Below are 14978 nucleotides of genomic sequence, written 5' to 3'. Positions count from 1 at the left end.
ACTAAAATATGACAAACTAAATGGCATTTTAGTTAAATAATTATGACTAAAACTAAATCAAAATCTGCTGTCAAACTGAACACTTGATGGGATCACTGGATCAAGGTGGTTTGCTATGTGATCTGTGGCTGTCCCGCCCTCACGCCAGTAAATACATCATCAGAGAACAGAAAAGATTAAAATATCTTTGTATCAAAGATTATGAGGGCACATGAATTTAAAAAAAATAATGATAAGATAAATAATTTATAATAAATATGGCAATATTCCATAAAAAAACATTGTCTACCACACTGCGATGAAATATATAAATAAATATAATAAATATAATAAATAAATATTAAATATTAAACCTTTACTATACATTAAACTAAGACACTAAATTAATACTGATTTTTCCCTCTTTTCACCCCCTCCAATCAGCCTTTTACATTCAGTTTACCACCACACGAAATACATTTGTTTTCCTCTATATGCACATACAGCTCTGTAGAGAAACACAATTTCTCATTCTAATATTTGTCAACATATGCTTTGGGAGCCACAAAATCCAATGACAGTATGAAATCTAACACTGATTGGAATTTCACACAGCTAATTTCCCAAAGGGTCTTCCCATATTTGCCAGGATTTCCAACGAACAAACTGAAATTTAATAGCGCTTATAAAATTAGCATGTGTCCAGTTTATTATTCGAATGGATTCAGAGATAAACACATGCAAACTGACAAATAATAGAAGTATAGCATCCATATAAAGCCAACTTACAGAAACGTATGACCAAACAATATGTATATATATATAAAAAATAAAATACTAAATGTATAAAACAGGCTAGATTCTGATTGGTTGACCAACATTCTAAGGTAAACACACAGCTAAAGTATTTCTAAGCAGATCTTGACTGCAATACAGTTCCATATTATTTCATTTATTTCAAAGTTCCTACAGATCCAAAAGAGCCAACATCCATAAAGACACTGAACAAGCAAATAAATACAACAAACAGGATAAAAATGAAACATTATTTCCACATTTTCCCCAGAAAATTAAGTTGCATCTATGGAAAGCATGCTCTCACTCTCTCTCCCCCATACAAACACACACATATACAATACAGACACACACTTGCACACACACTGAAACATTCATACACAGAAACTTGTTGTCACTGCTGACATGCCACTTTATCAATAAAATAATTTAGATTCTGAAAAGCTACATGACATTTCCAGGTAACAAGGTAAAGAAACATAGCTGTTTTGAAGCAGTTAAACTTACAGTATGCTATTAGTGGAAGAGACGCTGCTGCCAAACATTGTTAAGAGATGCACAGACTCAGGAAATTCTTAATCTCTCTCTCTCTCTAATAACTGCATTATTAATATATATATTATATAATGCAGACAATTTCACTATATATATATATATATATATATATATATATATATATATATATATATATATATATATATATATATATATATATATATATATATATATATATATATATATATATATATATATAAAAAATTTAATTTATTATATAAAAGATTTTAAAATATAAATATACATTATAACTAATAAACAGAATTATGCCCATGTAAATACATATTTAAATATTAAATAACATAGAAATAAAATTATATAGAATGACAAAAAGACTTTATAACAACCAATTTCCTTTTTCTAAAATGTTTTGTTTAAAAAGTGTAATATTTCTTTAAAATAAATAACACTTGGTTTAATATTTTGTTGTTTAAATGATATATTTGAGTGTCTTAAAGGCACGCTTTGAAACGCACAACATTATTCAATGACGTAATTTCCACTGAAACTGGAAGACAGAGCAGGACATATTGAACAGCTCCTCCCCTTTATAAAAAAATAACTAATAGAGTTTTGTTTATTTCACCTCTCAGCCAGAGTTGCTGAGCTCGGTAAAGCTGCAGGTTCCTCCTAATATCCTCCATTATCGCTTTAAAATACAGCATTCTGTGCAGAATTCAGATGGGTTCGCCAACCTGAGCATATGATCCGCTCTTTGCCATCATGTCTCTGAACCGGAGCAGACTGTGCGCGCTGCGGAGGTTCGTGTGACACTAACATGAAACCAGACTTCATTTGGCACAATGGAATGGCATGTTACACTGTCTGAATGGTTCCCTATCCCCTATATAGTGCACATACTGTATAGGGTAGATGTAGAAAATAGTAAATGTGACCGATTTTAGACACTGCTTCAGTGTTCTAGTTTAGGGGGCGGGACACTTTAGATTCTAGAGAGCATTTGATTGGACAGAGTGATGCAAAGTGATGTCATCAAAATCATTGATCCATATTGCCGGAAGTGAGAGACTGTAAGGTTTGAACGCTTCTAAATACGAATTTTCTCATTGTTTTATGCACACTAACTTATAGATAATAGTAACGCTGCATTCACACGGTGGCGAAAACGTCAACGCTTGACGGAGGGCGTGTCTGAAGCTTGTGTTGACGCAACCGTTATAGTGATAACAGCCAATCACATTACTCTCCGGTGCTGCACAAACGTAATTTGCTAGCAACTATTTTGATGCTGTTCAGTTTATTTAAACAATTTATTTTGATTCAACACCATTGTATCAGGTTTCTGGTTTAAATGTGATTGATTTATGTTAAATTGACTTGAAACGGTTACTCTTTGACTTAACTTGATGTTTTCATACTGAAATAACATGTTTCAATCAAGTAAACCCAACCAGGACTCAATCAAACAGGATTTTCACTTCCCATCATGCTTTGCAAAGGGGCTGAACTAGGAGTGTAAATGTTGAAATGAAGTGTTATTTTAAGCAGTTTTTAGGAAGATGAGAAAATGGAAAGACTTTTTAATATTTACTGTTCTATTATGTTGATATTTAAAAGTTTCTGTTAATTAATAGTTTTGGGGTTACCATTGTGGTGAATTGTTGCACTTGTGCTCGGGTTGAGGACCTGCTAACAAACTTTCAAATTACTTTAATAAGAAAGTAATCACTGTGGTAGTGCTCTGGGTTGCATTTCCCAAAAGCATTGCGATTGTAAAACCATTGCCCCCAATGGACTTATGATCAATTTAGGCTTTACAATGTTTTTGGTTAAGGCAATTTAGGATGAATCCAGTATCACATCTAGATTTCTAACACAGAACATCACAAAAGTTAAATAAATCACAAAATTAAACAAGAATTACACAACTGAATTGTACAAATCAATGTATATGAAAACAATTTATTATTTATTTATTTATTGCTTTTTATTTATTTTCCAAAACATTGGAAATTAGTTGGGCTGACACTATTAAATTAAGCTATGCCCAACCATAGTAAATAAGTTGAATCAACCTTAATAAATTAAGTTGACCCAACGTAAGTACATTAAATTGGAATAACAGAATTGCATAATGCTGAAATAAAGCAACTTAATCATGTGGAAATCCTTTCCATGATTTTTTTTGTTCGTTCAAAGAGTTATTTTTTTTTTTTGAGTGTAGGGTGTTTGCATAAAGCGATCTGATTGGCTGACGCCTGCGTTGATGCTTGAAAAGTTGAGAAATCTTCAACTTCTGCCGCTTGCAAAACGAGTGAAGACACGACACAATTCAGTTCGGCAATGCATGACGTCACCCATTCAAAGTAAATGAGAAGCGTGAGACACCCCATGTGAATGCAGCGTATGGCTAACATATTCATACTAAAATCTCAAAAAACTTTAATTTTGATTTTATGCTGACTTTAAGTGCCTTTTTTGGGTCCACTCCATATACATAGATATTTTCAAATATATTTCAAGTGCATTTCTGCTCTGTTTCCTTGAGTTTAAAGCACTCAGATTGCTTTTCACGCAAAAGCGTGACTGTGGGTGTAGTTTAAGGCACCAAAAATATGCTCTCCATAGTCTTCAGGTCCCGCTGCTCAGATGCCCTTCCAGAGAGCAGACTCATTTCCTCTTGCAGCCTCAAGCTCTGTTTCCCACCGGCTCTGCTAACCCCCCACAGCTCTGCAATTTCAAAATAAAGTGTCTTTTTAAGCAAGCAGGCTGTACTGTCTTTTCAACCTGTTCCAATGGAGAGCATCTCTTTAGCAAAGCCCCATTGAGCGGCCACGTGGCACACTTGCTAATACCACGATCGCTTTCATTCCCCCGAACCTCTAAACCCCTCTTAAAAGCGCTCAGATGCACCCGCAAGCGGACGCGCACACTCACGCACGCCGCCACATTAAAACGAGAGAGGGAAAAAATAAGCGGAAGCATTCGCTAAATTGCTCCACTCCAAATGAGTCTGATGAACCGAGCCCTTTGATTGCATTTTCAAGCTCTGCATAAAATTTGTACGCCGTTTTCTTTTAAAACGCGTCCTCATTTGCCACACTGTACCAGGGAACATCAGTTAATCAGTGCTGCCCATAACCCAGTCTGCTATCTGCAAAGAGAAAGAAAAAGGGAAAACGGCTTGGCAAAAGAAATGCAAGCAGTGGTTGTGTGTGACACCGCGTAAAGGAAAATAAATGTTATGTGCACTCGTGTGTACGTGCGAGTGCGAGCGAGAAGGGGGTGTAATAAATGCTTGATGTGCCATCCACTCGCCGACCGTTCCCTCCTCCATCTTTCAAAGGTGTGCGGTGCCCTTTAAGCATGGCTCGGTGGCTTATGAGACCAGTTTCAGGCTGTGTTTACCCGTCTGTCAGGCTCACTGACGCCTGGGTGTACAACGATAAGGAAAGGTTGCCGTTTAAAGCCTCAGCGAGCTTTGCAAAACAAACTGGCAGCAAATGTGCATATTAATTCAGACAGACAAAACAGGTCGGAGGAAATATAATGACAGAGTGACACAAACAAAGCAGGTGCTAAAATGATCCCATTTAGTCATTTAACAAAAGCCGGCGCTGGCTTTCAGCGGCTGCAGTCTTTTTCTCGCTCTGCGTTTCTAAACATCTCTTCATCTATCTCATTACCGCTTTCCATATTTTCCTCTCGATGCATGAAATCTGGGAATACGATGAAGGAAGCCGCTTGTGAAATAACTAAAATATTGAACAGAACAAGATGTGATATTTGGGTGAACATGATGGAGCATCAATGTTTATAGAAAATGTTTTGAGGAGACTAGAGTTGGGTGGCAAAATGGTATACAGTGTAAGAGCTACTACCACTAGGACTGCTTATGTTATTTGCAGATGATAGTGAAGATGACACGTGTCCCAAACAAGTCAAGAACGGTTATTAAATGAAGTTTCTCTAAAAATTAAAATGCTGTCATCATTCATTTTCCCTAGCATTATTACAAACCTTTATGACTTTCTTTCTTCTGTGGAACATTAAGATATTTTGAAGAATATTGTAGTCCAAATAACACTGAACTCTACGGACTTTCATCATAAGGACAAAAAAGCCATTTAACTCATATATATATATCAGACCCTGGACCATAGAACATAAGCATATTTGTAGCAATAGCCAACATTGTATGGGTCAAAATTATCAATTTTTCTTTTGTTTTTCAAAAAATCATTAGGATATTAAGTAAAGATCAGAGTTCCATTTCCTACTGTAAATTTATCAAAAATGTATTTTTGTGAGTGGATATGCATTGCTAAGGACTTCATTTGGACAATTTTAAAGGTGATTTTCTCAATATTTTGATTTTTTTGCACCATCATCAGATTCCAGATTTTCAAATGGAAAGCTTTCAGATGATTTATTTCAGTTTCACAAAACTGACCGTTTTGACTGGTTTTGTGATCCAGGGTCATTACACTCTATATTCCACGATGGCTTAAATAAATGTTGTGTTTTTGGCAGTGAGAATAAAATAGTATGACAAATGTAGTTTATAGTGGTATTTACACTGCAAAGGTGGTACAAAATCTGACACGATGTTTATACTATGACAAATTGCAAGAACAATAAAAAGCCAATTTAAACAATGCCTAAAGAGTCAATTGTCTTTCCATCAACAAACATCAACAAAGACCTGCGCATTTAAGATATTTATGACTTTTTATGACCCTAATAATAAGAAAAGAAAATCAATTGATATGTAGTAGTAGTATTTGATATATACTAGCTTATAAAAAAATGGTATTACCACATGTCATTTAATATATAAACTAACACTTCAATTCTCACAATTAACTACACTTTAAAAAACAGCTGTAAAAAACAAAACACAATACCGTTTTCCAATGAAACAGTAATATACCGTAAAAACAATGCATTCTGGGTAATATTATTGGTCGTTTTCTCGAAAATGACAAATAATATTACCTGGAATGCATTGCAATATACAGAACACATTGTAATTTACAGAAGTAATATACCATAAAAACAATGCATTCTGGGTAATATTTGTCGTTTTCAAGAAAGTAGCCTATTCGGTTGTTAAGACTGACTTTTAAAATTTTAAATATTTAATATGAATAAATAGCGCTCATAAACGGCCTTCAAGACATTCTCAAGCATTCTCAAGTGAATCGAGTCGAGGCTTGGACCCAGAAACGGCGTTCCTTACGTCACAACTTAACAAGCGGATAGGTTACTTTCTCGAAAATGACATTTATTTATTTATTTATTTATGATTTAATGCCATCTCGAAAATGACAAGGAATATTAACCAGAATGTATTGTAATATACAGAAGTAATAAACCGTAAAAACAATGCATTCTGGGTAATGTGTCATTTTCAAGAAAGTAGCCTATAGGTTAGTTTCTCGAAAATCACTAATAATATTACTCAGAATGCATTTTTTACGATATTTCAATTGAAATGGTATTTGGTGTCTAAATTTGTTTCTTTTTTTTTTTTTACATCTATTTTTTAGAGTGTAGTTGCTTATTAGTATGCATATTATTAGGATATTGGCTTGTAAAGCACATAATAATGCCTTATTCTGCATGGCCATATCCTACATCCCTTAATCCTACCCAAATACTATTAATAAGCAGTAATTAGGAGTTTATTGAGGCAAAAGTCATAGTTAATTAATAGTGAGAATTTGACCCTACACTAAATTGTGAGCATTTTTTTGGCTGAATTAAGGATTAAGGAGTGAAGTTCACTCAACTGCTTTTTATGCATCAATTATTTTATAAAAACTACAGCAAACTGACAAAGTGATAACTCTACCCTATTTAACCATCATCAAATAACAAGAAAATGAAAATGCAGCGACAACGGTGACGTAAAATATCCCCGTGCGAAAAGACGCTGGCCTGTCGATCAATAGTCCATTAGCATCTGTTTCTCTGTTATCCTCCGGGCCTCACAAGAGTTGCCTCCCTCAGTTTATTCGTCTCTCTGTCATCCCCTGGCCCCGCATAACTAAAGATTAGCTCACTCTGTAGGGCCTCCATTCTAACCGAAGCCATTGTGTGCAACTGCATTCACCCGGAGACACGAGTCACCTTAACGAAACTGCAAAATTAAAAAGGCACTCGATCTTGTGGCGAGCCCTTGTGCTGACAAAAGCGGCGGAGAAGAATAAATTGCAGTCACGACGGAAAAAACAGTCTGTGATATAAATATGAAAAAGAGCCTGATTTAATTTAGTGCTCATCTGCTAAAGGCTAGAAAAATGAAATGAAATTTGAGAGGCATAATTCATCAAACCTCCATTTCAGCGGTGTCAGAGCCTCTCGGAACAGGGCAAAGAGAAAAGTCTTCAAAGCTTCCAGAACGCACAGCATCAAATGTCGCAGGAAACGTGACTGCTTCATTAGCATTCCAGAGCACTTTTCCATGCTCAAATTAACATCGGCATAGTGAAATTACTGATTAAGCGATCTTGAGTTGGCGGAGTTGTGACAAGTGCCGTTTGTTGGGCTGCAGTTTCTGAGGAACGGGTGCTTTGTTTTAGAGTTACGCATAGATAAGGGCATCTCTCTTACCTCATTGACATCGATGCCGTGCTTCCTCATGTACTCTCGGTCATTGACCTGACCGCCCTCCGCAAAGTCCATGGTTAGAATGCGCTTGGTGGAAAGATCCCAGTGAATCTTTGGGATCTGTAAGAAAACAAAACAACAGATTCTCAGCAGTTTTTGCAGGAAGCAAGCAAAGCAAGAAGAAATGAGATTTGCATTTTAAATAAATAATGACAAAAAAAAAAAAAGTCTCATCTTGGAATTTGGAAAACTTTGCTTTTGGAATTTCCCTGTACCAGCTGGGATAAAGTTTATTTATTCAAAGTAGTGAAACAATTTTTAGCAAGTTTTGCTATGTGGTTCCTGGGGTGCTCTAATACTATATAGTATGCAAAAAACAGTAAGCCAAAAGAGTAGTATAAGGGTAAAAAGTCCCTGGATGACCTAGTACTTCTACCTAGATTCTGAAATGCACATTCGATGGAAACTTTACTATCCCATGAGGCTGAGGATTTATGAATGGCAACTGATGCTGGTAGGTCATGTGACAGTAACGACATGGTGGATGTAGTACGTCCAATTTTCATTCATACTATATAGAACATACTTTTTAATGGTTATAAAGTAAATTAAAATTCAAATGTAGTACCTACTCAGACATTAAGCGATTTTGGATGCAGTGTAAGTGATGTTTAGAGCATTGCTATACGGTTGCTAGAAGTTTTCATTGTTTTTAGAGCATTGCTATGCACTTGCAAGAGTGTTTTGAGTGGTTTTAAAGGGTTAGTTCACCCAAAAATGAAATGTCTGTCATTAATTACTCACACTTATGTTGTTCCACACCCCTAAGACCTTTGTTCATCTTCAGAACACAAATTAAGATATTTTTGATGAAATCTGAGTGTTTTTTTTTTTTTTTATTCCCCATAGAAAGCAATGACATTACCACATTCAAGGTCCAGAAAAGTAGTAAATACATCGTTAAAATAGTCAACGTGACTACAGTCGTTCAACGTTAATGTTATGAAGCGATGAAAACACTTTTTGTGCGCAAAAACAAAACAAAAATGTTAGTCACATTATTCTATTTTTATTTATTTCTTTATTTCTTCATTTTTTTAAATGTGGTAATTACGTTGCTTTCTATGGGGGATAAAAAAAAAAAAACCTCTCGGATTTCATCAAAAAATATCCTAATTTGTGTTCCGAAGATGAACGAAGGTCTTACGGATGTGGAACAACTTGAGGGTGAGTAATTAATGACAGAAATTTCATTTTTGGGTGAACTAACCCTTTAAGGCCAATTCACACAGTTGTTGGCATCTGTCGGTGCACACACTTCATTGGGTTCTGTTGAGTCAGTGCGTTATCTCTGTTGATGTTGGTTGGTGCTTGTTTTCACCAACTGAACATGTTTGTTGAGTCGTGGAATGTCTGAGACTGTAATCTGGTGATTGTCTGCTTGGTCAGCATCTGTTGGTACAGTGTGTATTGGCCTTCAGAGTGTTGCTATGCGATTGATAAGGAATTGAGGTTTTTTAAGCATCACTATGCAGTTGTTAGGGTGTTTGGAGTGGTTTTTAGAGCATTTGGTTTATAATTATATTATTACGAACCAAAATCTAACACATACGTTAGTTCAAATCCCCAAATCTGAGTAAGAGTGAGAGTAGTAGTGATACTTGAAGCATCAAGCACCAGTAAGGAACTAAACCATGGCAAACAGTTATAGACCATGCACTATAACAAAAACTATAGAATAACACAAGACGTGTCACTCGTATTGTTTTGAATGGGTGAAAGTGTAACGCGCAATATGGCGGAATAAGTCCCGCCTTCTAAATAAGAGCCAATCGCCAACTGGTAAAGTCATCACGTCACTGCAGCGGCAGTTAGAAGCACCGGTTTCTATAGAAACAGTCAGACGCGCACCTCCGAAATGAGGCACAAGAGACGCACATTTAGGTCTGCGCATGCGCATTATCTTGATCCAGCATAAAAATACAGGGTTTTTTTTATTCGAGCGTTTGGAAAAAAAACTATGAGACAGTTGTTGTCAGATTTCATTGGTGATTTCAAATATGAAATTTAAGCTTTGGAGTTGCATGACGCCCAGGATGCCCGAGAGGCGTTTCAAAGATGGCCGCCGAGTGAAATGACTTGTCTTAAAGGGACTTTGACTATAAGTGAGCAGTATAACTAGCCACACTGAAATCGCCAATTTGCACCCTGCTGAGAGACGCTATCTGTACTTCCTGACAGTGACAGAAAATGGGTTCCAGCAATAAGAGTCTCTGTGACGGATAAAGCCAGATGCTCAAAATTAGCTATAATCTGCACATAAAGCTCAAAGCAGCAGGCTTTCTTGATGCTTCAGATGACCTTCCTCTTCCATACGACAACTTCCTGTTCCTGAACATCTCTGCTTATCTGGTGCATCACTCTACCAACTCTTCTCACTAATTAAAAAACTTTCTCCACATAATGAGGAAGATTTACAGATCTTTTTTTCTTTGATAATTTCCCTCTACCTGATACTAAGGCCTGGCTTTTGCCACCACCTCCGGCGGCACTCTTTCAGCCTAGTTCCTCTCCGCTCTCTTTATTAAACGAACGTCAACGATAAAAAATCCCTCCGTTACCACCATATAAACAGAGCCATTTTTCAGCTCAGTGCCTGCTTTTTGGAACAGCCACGCGCTCTGAACTGCCTGCGACTCTGCCACACCGCCGCTGCTGTATAATCATGCTTGTTTTACAGGGTGAGAGGCTGATGCGGAGAGCTGGGGATTTATTCCTGACATGGCGGCTTGTGCTCCGCTGTCAAATGTTTTGACAGAGCTAATAGTGTGCATTAGAGGCACAAATCTGCAGGTATAAACCCAGGCAATTCTCATTACCCTGCAGGGCCAGCCAGGTCTCTTTGTTATTCATTAAAAATGAAAAGGGGACTTGCCTGGAAGCATTTGGCAGTTGTTATGACAGATTATTTACCTTACAAAGTCTTTTTGTAGGGGAGAAATATGAGGGTACTCGTACACGTAGCGTCTAGACCGTGTGAAAAACTGCAAGTTAAGACTATGGTGTTTTAGTGGGACTTGAAATGTGACTTGCTTCACTTGAAAGTTGACAATTTTCAGATTAAGATGTTGAAATGTCAAAAAAGTCTGAGTTTTTTGTTTTGTTTGTGCAGAATTCAGTTGAAATGTGACTTTTTTCCATTCGTTTTTTAATGGCATTAATGCAGCCTTGAAGGGCACACTACTCTCGAAACGAAAGTGAGCAACTGAATTCTTTCCTGAAGGTCGTTGGCAAAGTATATATATATATAAACCACTGGTCATTTCAAGGAAGTCATTTTACCGTTTATGACTATGTTAACCTGGCTGCCGATTCATCGTGACTTATTTTAAAACCTAAAGTCATTACGATGAACGAAGGCATTAAGATCTCAGATTTTAAGAAAGCTGCACACCCAAAGACTATCAACAGGAAATAATATTTACATAGCTTTGTTGTTTTTTCCCAATGCCACATGAAGCGACACTTTCACAAACCTTCAAAAAGTTGAACTGCCGGAGCATGTCTGCTACTTTCTCAGCGTTTCGTCCCTCATTGAGGAAGTCCAGCTCCAGAGGCATATTCTTCTTGGCCTCTTCCACCAGCCACATAAAAGCAAAGTCTGGAAACAACCAGTGAACAACCTGAAGGAGAAACTGAAGAAAGACAAATCTCTGGAAGGGATATAAAAACTTGCACAACTGTATAAGACATTAAACTGAAGCCCAGATCTCTAAACTAAGACTCTGAGTAAGACTTGGCCATAATAGAGTAATTATATGTGATACAAATGAAATTGTAGGTGTATGGACAAACGGCTATATGCAATAAAATGAATGAATAAAACTGTAGGTTGAATGATGGATTCTATTTTTTAAGCACTAATGGGAGGTGAATAGGCCCCTAGACGAATCGAGCTATACATGGGCGTGTGACAATGACAGAGCGTGTGAATTAGGCATCAGAAGCCAGGCATCGGCAGCCCTGCTCCCTCTATAATTACCTCCATCACAACAATGTCCTTGGAGCTTTGCCGCTGGACCTTGGGATGTTGTACTTTCACTGCCACCGTCCTCCCGTCTGGAAGTACTGCTTTGTGGACCTGAGCGAGGGAGGCGGCCCCGTGAGGTTTCTCGTCAAACTGGATGAAAAGATCGCTGAGCTGAGGAGGAAATTTTGTTTAAAGGTTAGAAGACTGGAACAGTATCATACCGGAATGCCGTAGGTGTTCTGACAATGAAAAATAAGCAGACAGTCATTTAAATGGTAGTTTGATCTACAGTAACCCTAAACGGACAAACTGCTCTACAGAGCGTGTTTGCGTGACTGACTGACTGACTGACATCTTTGTCCTGTGTTGGCCACCGTAGCTTCTCTATATGTCAATTCGCAATCTCACCGCTAGATGCCGCATTTTTTTTTTTTTTTTGAATATAAAATATACACAATACTCAGCATAAATGAGTACACCACCTTTGAAAAGTAAAATTTTAAACAATATCTCAATGAACATTTTTTTTTTTTTTTTTTTTCAAAAATGTTGACAAGACTAAGTTTTATATAACATCTGTTCAACTTATAACATGAAAGTAAGTTAGTAATATAACTTGGAGAACATTTTTTTTTTTTTTCAGGTTTTACTCAAATTAGGGTGATGCAAAAATGAGTACACCCCACTGAAAGTCTGTGGAGCAAAGCTAAATTTTAGAATACAAATGTCTAATTTAACAATAATTCAACCACAGGTGAGTCTAATTCATTACGCAGGTGTCCAACAGACAGTTGACTCTAAAAGGGTGTTAAACACCCCTTCCCATTTCATGCTGTCAGCAATGGCACCACATGAAAGAGAAATGTCACAAGACCTGAGAAAGAAAATAATTTCTTTACACCAGAAAGATGAAGGTTTCAAGAAGATCAGCAAAGCTTTACTTATCAGTCAGAATACTGTAGCAAAAGTGGTACAAAAATTTTAAAAAGATGGACTGCAAACATCTCACAGAGACGTCCAGGTCATTCACGGAAGTTAACACCTCGACAGGAGCGTCTTCTGATGAGAAAGGTTGATGAAAATTGGCATGCATGTTCACTGCAGTTATCTAAAGAAGTAGAAAGCCAAACTGGGGTGACTATTTCCCATTACACAATACGGCGTACACTGCAGAGGAATGGCATACATGGGTGCCATCCAAGAAGCCTTTCCTAAAGCTCAGGCACAAAAAAGCCCACCTAGAGTTTGCCAGGGCCCATGCTGACAAAGATTGACAGCATGGGCCCTTGATGACTACTGGGACTCTATACTCTGGAGTGATGAGACCAAGATAAATGTTTTTGGAACTGATGGCTTCAAAACTGTATGGTGTTGCAAAGGTGAGGAATACAAATAAGAATGCATGGTGGCTACAGTGAAACATGGTGGTGGCAGTGTCTTTATGTGGGGCTGCATGAGTGTTGCTGCTGTCAGGGAGCTGCATTTCATTGATGGCATCATGAATTCACAGATGTACTGCTCTACACTGAAAGAGAAGATGCTACCATCACTCTGTGCCCTAGGTCGACATAGGACAATGATCCTAAACACATTTCTGAAGAGCAGGGTGAAATTGATTCAGTGGCCAAGTATGTCTCCTGATCTGAACCCAATCGAACACCTATGGGGAATTCTGAAGAGACAAGTTGAGCATCACTCTCCATCCAGCATCCAGTCTCTAAAAGAGGTCATTCTTGAAGAATGGAAAAAGATAGATGTTGCAAAATGTCGCCAACTTGTTCATTCCATGCCTAGAAGACTTAATGCTGTCATTAAAAATCATGGAGGCAATACAAAGTACTTAATGTAGTATTTTTTTGTTGTGGGGTGTACTCATTTTGCATCACCCTAATTTGAGTAAAACGCAGTCTTTATTAAACGTAGTCTATATTATATATATATATATATATATATATATATATATATATATATATATATATATATATATATATATATATATATATATATATATATATATATATATATTCATAAATTATATATAATAAAAATTAAAAACACTGTACACACTGAACTGTACATCACTGTACAATCAAAAGTGCAATAAAATTATTTAAAATAAAATGCCCAGCCTCTTAATTTCTCTTTGCAACATTTGCACCAGAATGTGTTCTACTACAAGTACATACTGTCTACAAAGAAATATGATATTCAACAAGGAACAAATCATTTAATTGCCAGTTCAGTTATAACAGCAGGGGAAATTATGTTTAGCAGAGTGTAAGCAGGGCATCTTGTGAACGTGGTTGGTGAAAAATAGCATGACTGATCAGTATGCCACTTTTTTCTTGCGATGCCAACTGCAATGAATATTCAACACAGACACAACAGGGGTAATGGAAGGGGATGCCAAGAGGAAGTGACAAATTTCTCATTGGTGTGTGCACAAGAGGAGTTAACCATAAATAAATACTCCAAAAGGAATAGCAAGCTGTTCTACTCCAAAACAACATTTTTCCAAATGCATTTCACTGCTCCTGGAAAGACAAAATGTATGAAAGTGTGGTTAAAAAAAAATGAGGGATGGTGGACCTTTCAACACTGAGTGCCAAGAAATCCTAGCTTTTCATACAATTAACGTCACCAGGCAACCTCTACAGGAACGAATGAGAGTGTAACAGATGAAGGTCAACTCAAATTTGGTTGTTCTTTTCAAAGCTTATAAGTATAGAGTCAAGTACTGAAACCAATGGCTTAATCCTAGTGATGTTCACACATTTAGAGTCTGCAAAGTGTCTTGGGAATTATAGGGTCATTGTGCTCAAACTGTAGGAGATGAAATTATACTACTGAAATACATCATTTTGTTCAATATTTGAATGAATCCTCAATGTATAGGGCCAACCAATAATCCTACAGTATATAATGAGCTTGGCATTTTTTCCCCCTCCAGGATGAGGGCAGAGCCAAGAAAAAAAAAAAAATCAATAATACATATAAACTATACTGCTATTAAATTATACATATCTCTGTATATATGTATAAT

The 14978-nt window shown here is 36.8% G+C and overlaps 1 protein-coding gene across 7 annotated transcripts in view; it reads right to left on the bottom strand.

Annotated features, from left to right (window-relative positions):
• The window catches only part of adck1 (aarF domain containing kinase 1), a 193371-nt gene that overhangs the window by 81104 nt on the left and 97289 nt on the right, over positions 1-14978 (bottom strand). For all 7 annotated transcript variants that reach the window (XM_067367165.1, XM_067367164.1, XM_067367168.1 and 4 more), the window contains 3 exons: positions 11948-12106; positions 11442-11600; positions 7909-8025 (listed from right to left, as the gene is read on the bottom strand). In XM_067367165.1, the coding sequence (XP_067223266.1) occupies positions 7909-8025; positions 11442-11600; positions 11948-12106 (435 nt within the window). The remainder of the gene's footprint in view (positions 1-7908; positions 8026-11441; positions 11601-11947; positions 12107-14978) is intronic.

This window comes from Chanodichthys erythropterus, chromosome 18 (genome assembly GCF_024489055.1).
Source record: "Chanodichthys erythropterus isolate Z2021 chromosome 18, ASM2448905v1, whole genome shotgun sequence".
In the NCBI taxonomy this organism is placed as follows: domain Eukaryota; kingdom Metazoa; phylum Chordata; class Actinopteri; order Cypriniformes; family Xenocyprididae; genus Chanodichthys; species Chanodichthys erythropterus.
Note: the sequence above shows the minus strand (reverse complement) of the source record. Positions and strands in the feature narration are given on the sequence as shown.